This window comes from Hemicordylus capensis, chromosome 1, assembly GCF_027244095.1.
Source record: "Hemicordylus capensis ecotype Gifberg chromosome 1, rHemCap1.1.pri, whole genome shotgun sequence".
In the NCBI taxonomy this organism is placed as follows: Eukaryota; Metazoa; Chordata; class Lepidosauria; order Squamata; family Cordylidae; genus Hemicordylus; species Hemicordylus capensis.
This window is the reverse complement of record NC_069657.1, coordinates 111300727-111307594: the sequence shown is the minus strand read 5'-3', so window position 1 is coordinate 111307594 and position 6868 is coordinate 111300727. Positions and strand designations below refer to the sequence as shown.

Here is a 6868-nt window from a genome sequence, read left to right as displayed (position 1 = left end):
TTGGGTGGCAGATGCCAGGTGCTGCTTGGCGATTGGGCACTGGTGCATTCAGATGTCATAATATTTATTTATTTAAAATATCTATACCCTGCCCCTTCAGTGCATTACCGCTCAGGGTGGCTTACAACATTGATGTGCGGCATTTACGACGGAAGTACAAGCTCACCAGAAACCAGCAGCTGGCAGAACCAGACTTGAAGCCAGTCATCTGAACTCACCCATAGTGTGACTGGCAAACATCCAGCTTAAACTACTCATGAGATGTCCCATTGAACTTAATGAGACGTTAGTCATGACTAAGTTGCTGCATTAATTTCAGTGGGAATATGCATAGTAATTTATGTTGAATGTCAGCCTATGTGCTTAATATGAAAGAGGCAGGCATGCAAAAAGAGATTGTAATTTTAATTTATTCGTAGTATTTGCTACAAACCAGAACTATGTTACATTTTAGAAACAAACAGTATTTGTCTTTGTTTAACAAGTTGTCCAAATGTATGCAGCAGCCATATTGGGTTCATCCCACTTCTTAGATAGTTAGATAATCTGTTCTATTTAGAACAGGTGGCATCAAGACCTTCAGTGCAGCAGCATGCCATCAGTAGAAATCCTTCCTTGTATGGAAGGACCTCTTTCACTGCAAGAACCCCTTGCATGAGTACAACTCTCCTTCCATTCATGGAAGAAACTTCTGCCAATGATGCTGAAGGTCTAAATTCCAGCTGATGATCCTAAATTGCTTGAAGTCAAAGGAATATCTCCCCTCATCTTACTGGGTTAGGATTTTTCTCAATTTATCTTTACTAAGCACTTGATATTTAAAGAAGTGCAATGGCAGTTTTATATTGAATATTCTTACTTGCATTTTTATACAAAGCAAGTTTTCCCCCAGCCAAACTAGAAGTGCTGCAGTAGCATCACTGGCCAAGAATTTCAGAAAATGTTACCTGGCTAGTGCCTTGTTTAACTGAACTTGCCCTGGGTGAAGCTTTTCAAATTGCAGGTATATTTAGATAACCATCTTGTGCTATCTGATGAGTCCAGAGCAGGTAACAGGACGGTATCCTTCAGATTAACAGATGCCAGGAACATACAAATTAGCATTATGCCTTCCTTGTGAACTTCCCAGGGCATCTAATTGGCTGCTGTTGGAGGAAGAATGCTGAACTAGATGGACCTTTAGTTTGACCCAGCAAGACAATTCTTATCACAGACACTGAGGGCAATAAATAGGCCTCATCCTGAAGATTCATAATCTAATAGGCACTGAGAGACAAAGCAAGGGAAAGTAGCAGTATCAAACATAGCACCCTTTTAAAAATCTAGCCATTAAACTAAACAGTAGGAAGACAAGAAACATGGTTTAAAGTTAACATACCTGCACCTCTTGAAAAGTGTGAAATATTATATTACTAGTTCTTATGTCTACCATAAGCTTAACGTAGTTCAATGCAAGAGTCCTGCCTTATTCCATCCTACAGATTAAATTACTTGCATTTTATTCACAGATTTTGGTTAATAATGAAAAACAAGTGTAACTCTTTGATGATGAAATACTTAGTATTTGTACAGTGCTTTCAAATGTTCAAAGCGCTTCTCATACATTATCTTGTAACCCTTACAACAGCCTTGTAAGGTAAATGAGTATCATTATCCTCATATTGCAGACAAAAGACTGAGAGAATATAGCTTGCCTAAAGCCACTTAGTGAAGTCATGGAAGAGGCAAAATTCAATATAGGGACTTCTGTCTTGTAGCTCAGTCCCTTAGCCACTAAATTAAAGTAAAGGGTGCCGTCAAGCTGATTCCAACTCCTGGCACCCACAGAGCCCTGTGGTTTTCTTTGGCAGCATACAGAAGGGGTTTCCCATTGCCTCCTCCCGTGCAGTTACACTGATTCTTTTCAGTTCAGGAGAGACAGGAAAAGTGGCATATCAATTCATTGTTTGACTCAAAATACATGGGCGCCAAGTGCATTACAGTGCTTAGCACCTAAAAAGAAGCATAACAAAGGAGTCTTTCATCCTTGGTTATTAGAACACTGAAGAAAGATGACTTCCTTGACACCTGACACACTTCACTTCCTCTTGGGCTTGATGAAGAGCCATCTCTCTTTCATACTGTGAAAGGCTATTCTGAAGTGAGCACAATACTGCAGCATTCCAGCTACATGCCTTCTTTTAGTCAAGGTTCATTCTCAAGTGTTCCAGAAGCTGTGCTTATTAATTAAGGGCCAGGAAGTGATAAAGACTTCTTGAACACTTTAAACCCTCCTGAAGGACCTGGATATGGTGGAGGCGGTGAATCACAATTGTTTCCTAGTACCACTGCTTCTTCATAGGTTGGCAATTCTGTCTGTTCGGCATGTAGAGCGAGAGGACTTAAGGAAAATTCTTCATGTCTTCTAAAGATGATGGAAGAGTTATGCCTCCGACAGACTGTGTGCCTAAAATAAAGAGACAACTTTTGTTAATGGCACCATTTTTTAAACAACTGTTGCTGAAGTGGTGGTGATTGGCTGTAGGGATGTGCATAGAACCGTTTCGGAGGCACTTTATGGGTAGGGTTGCCAACATTTCATTGTCAGAATGAGGGGCACAAGTTTGCGGGGCTGGCTTGGGTGCGTGGAAGGTGTATGCAGTGGTAATCAAGAGCCTGAGTATCAATGACATATATGCTATTGAATAATTCCAGCACTGTTATTATTTAGAACATATTATAAAAGCTATACCACTTTTCAGCCAAGAACTTATCAAAACAGTTTACATAGCAAAAGGAATAAAATGCCCCCTTCAAGTATTTTACACTTCATGGTGGATGTTCTGTAAGCTGTTCTGGTCGCTGTTGCAGAAGCACTCAGGGTGGGGGAGAGTGGAGAGGAGGGTCATCAAGTTCTTAAAACAAAATCATTTTAAGAAGAAAGGTGGGAGTCAAAGCCATGCATCACCCAGAAACCTACAAGCAGATCCCTAGCTAACTTTTGCTCACCCTAAAGCAAGCATAGCCAACCTGGGATTCTCCAGCTGCTGCTGAACTATCATTGCCATCATCTTGAGCCACAACAGCTGGGAATGATGGGAGCAATAGTCCAGCAATGGCAAAAGAGCCCCAGGTTGGCCACACCACAGTCAATGACTTGCAGGAGTTCTTTTTACCTCCAGGAGTAATTATTACACCTATAGGAAGCTCCAGGTGAGTTAGCAGCAAGAGCTCTCCATGTTCTGACTCTGGAGACAAAGCAACAATGTCCCCCCCTCCCCGCACCTTTAGGGTTGCCAATATTCCATTGCATGAATACAGGACACAAGGGGTGTGTGTGTCTTGGGGGGTGGGGTCATCTGGGGGTAGGGTCATCCCAGGGGTAATCAGATGCTTGAGTAGCAATGTATTTGTAACAACAACAGCTCAAGCCCCATGATTTCCCAAGGTTTTTTGTTCACACAGACCATACCGCTTAGACATAGAGCAAGCGTCAGGTGAAAAATTAAGAGAATCCCCCAGGTTTACACACACAGCCAGAAGTGGTGAGTCAGCAGGAGTCTGTGGGTCTATTTACATTTGAGAAGTAAACAGATTAGTAAGATGTAAATAAACCCAGGCAATTGCTCCTGCAAGTTTGCAGAGCAATTGAGGCTTCTTTTGTGAACTTTGTTGTTTCTTTCACATTACAATATGGACTTCACCCAGACTTCAAAGGGCTCAATGCAAATGCACTGAGGGATGAGAGAGAGCCCCAGGCTCTGACAATAATGTGGGGAAAACAGCATCCCATATGGGACAAGAGATTTTTGCCTCATATGGGACTGTTGGGAATGCTATGGGGGAGCGGTCTCTTTAAGGACAGGGGAGGGTGCTCTCACCCCTCCCGCTGCATGTGCATAGTCCGATATTGCCGACATGCACACACGCAGCGGCACCTTCCAAGGAAGCATGCTGCCGCCCCACTGGACTATTTTAAAAGGCAGCGCTGGCAGGGGGAAGTGTGGTGGGCAGGCGCTGATTCCGTTCACACCACTAATTGGCCGTAAGCACAATAGGCCAAAGCTTCTTTCCAGAGCAGAGCCTGAACCACCTAGGACCTTTCCTGGAAATATATCACATTGTCTAACACTTTATTTATGTTTGCAGATGACAGAGATATTTCAACTATGCCCAGTTATGGAAGTAAATTAGCTTAAAACAGTCACACATATGCTTGTAACCTCAAAGCTTGACTATTGTAATGTACTCTATGCCTTTGTACATAGTCTGGAAACTACAATTGGTACAGACTGTAGCAGCCAGGTTGGTCTCTGGGACAAACTGAAGGTACCATATAACCTACTATAACATAGATACTATAACAAATCTACTATAACATAATTTTTTTAATAATGGCACTGGTTGCTGATATGTTTCCGAGTGCAATTCAAAGTGCTGGTTATTACCTATAAAGCTTTTAATGGCTTAGATCCAGGGTAATTAAAAGTGCTTCCTTTGCCATGAACCCTGCTGTCATTAAGATAACTGTGGAGGTTTGGTTACGGTTGCTGCCGGGCCTTCTCTGTGGCTGCCCCAGGACTCTGAAATGCAATCCTGTCAAAATAAGAGCTTCTCCAACTCTGATTGTTTTTAAAAACAGATGTTGAAGACACACCTGTTTTCTCAGGCTTTTAATTCAAACTAATTTTAAACAATTTTTAATTGTTTTACTCTGAAATTGTTTTATTCTGTGAAAGTGTATTTTATAATGTAACTTGGATTATGTACACTGCCAACAGATATATTAAGAGAGATATATATTAAATATATATTTATTAAATATAGGTAGGGGCAAAATGAGGATAGGATTAGTTTTGTAGTTGGGGCTGTCATGCCCTAGGGTAGATTTGTTTGTTTAAAGTTTACTGAAGCATGTATATCAGTGTTGGACAGAAGAAGCGCATTGCCTCCAAAGGAAAAAAAAGTGAAGGGTAAAAGGAACAAGGAAATATGTTTAAATAGTATGACATACAGGCCAGAGCTATGCTCCCTCTGTAGGCTGGCTGCAGAGATTGAATGTTTTCTGTTTCTGGTTTTATATTGCTGCTTGATTATATTACATGTCATTTTGAGTTTTGTTTTGTCTTTTATTATTAGTGTATAGCCTCTACTAGCTGAAAAGCAGCTTATACCTTTTATGAAAGTGAATGAATTGAAGTACTAGGAAATCCTACAAAGAGAAACCACATTGACATCTATTTCTGTGTAAAATCAGAAGGTCTTTTACATGCACAGACTCATCTCACTTAGGAGGTAAAACTATGCCAAGATTATCTGCTCCAAAGCTCTATGTTGTGAGAACAGTACATGACATGTTCATCTGAGCCTCCTCCATAGTTTGAACAACTATGGGAAGAGGGCCATTCTCACTTGTAGAAATGCTTCACAGAAAAATGGATCGACAATGTTGTTTTTAACATTATATACAGATTTCTGCAGGGGTTTCATACTTTTCTAAACTATTAAGGATATCAAACCACAGAAATTTTAGAGCCTTGAAAACAAACTCCATGTTTTGTCACAGAGGCAAGTTCAAAACTGTGTCATCAGAAGATAGACATGATTCGGCAATTTGTTTAAAGGACAGTAAGGACAGTACAATCTAAAGATGTCACCTTAAGTGGCGAGGCAGGGAAATGCTTGACTAACAAGCAGAAGGTTGCCGGTTCGAATCCCCGCTGGTATGTTTCCTATGGGAAACACCTCTATTGGGCAGCAGTGATATAGGAAGATACTGAAAGGCATCATCTCACACTGTGCGGGAGTTGGCAATGGTAAACGTCTCCTGTATTCTACCAAAAGAAAACCACAGGGCTCTGTGGGCACCAGAAGTTGAAATCGACTTGTCGGCACACTTTAAGTTTACAGTCCAAAAGCATCAACATTATGACCCTATTCTGTATTAGTCACATGGCCCTGAACAGTGAAAAAGTTTCCACTGCTATGTTTTTCACAACAAAATTTCAGTTTCTAAAAATGCACTGTTTATAAAGTATTTAAATGTATTCCTTTCAAAAGGTGTGATTAATTTTTTTCAAATTACTATTCCTAAGAAGTAAATCTGTCTGTTATATGCACAGAGCTCTCTGGGTAACTTAAGTTTTCAGTGCATTTTCTTTAAAATTTAAATAGTAAGGGAAGTGTAAAGAAAAGGTACTGTTGAATTGTAATGTCTTAACATTGGCAGAATGTCCTTACAACATGCCCTTGAGCTACTTAAAAGGCATTATGCTAGCACTTTGCTAGTTTCCTTACAATTCCCAAGTAAAGCTTTGAACATAACATTTTTTTAACCCCCCCCCCCAAATCAAATACTTCACTTTAACTAATTTTAGCTATTGGAAAAACTTTTGAGATATAGAACACTGGAAATTTCCCCAGAAAATCCACATCAGTGGCCCTGGGTGAGATGAGCAATTCTATACATTTCAAAAGAAGCATCAGCTACAGATGCTGCTTCCATGTGCAGCTTTTTATTTTGCTGGATCAGGGCATATGTAATTAGCTCAGTTTCCTTTCAGTTTTCCTTTCCGTTCTAGGATTCTTATCATATATCCACTTTCATAAAATAGCTACCGTTTGATTTTTCTGCACATATTTGTTAAATGAAGAATAGATACATATAAATTATGCAAAGTTTTCACACATTAGTCAAGGTGTGTGACACCTTAGTCAAGGTTCTTTTTATTAATAACTCTAATTACAAAAGAGTACATAGTGCAAGATTCTTCACAAGTTGTACAACTCTCAGCAGGAAAGAGTTATTCCCCAGCACCGCCACCGATTCCTGCTTTCAACTTAAGTGCCCACTGAAGAATGATTTGCGGGATAATTCAATAATGGATGG

General features: G+C 40.2%; 1 protein-coding gene across 1 annotated transcript in view; it reads right to left on the bottom strand.

Annotated features, from left to right (window-relative positions):
* Nucleotides 1–392: 392 nt before the first annotated feature.
* Nucleotides 393–6868, bottom strand: part of PRRG4 (proline rich and Gla domain 4) — a 48043-nt gene continuing 41567 nt past the window's right edge. Inside the window, exon 7 of the mRNA XM_053244532.1 lies at nt 393–2446. Within this exon, the coding sequence (XP_053100507.1) occupies nt 2227–2446 (220 nt within the window). The 3' untranslated portion in view covers nt 393–2226. The remainder of the gene's footprint in view (nt 2447–6868) is intronic.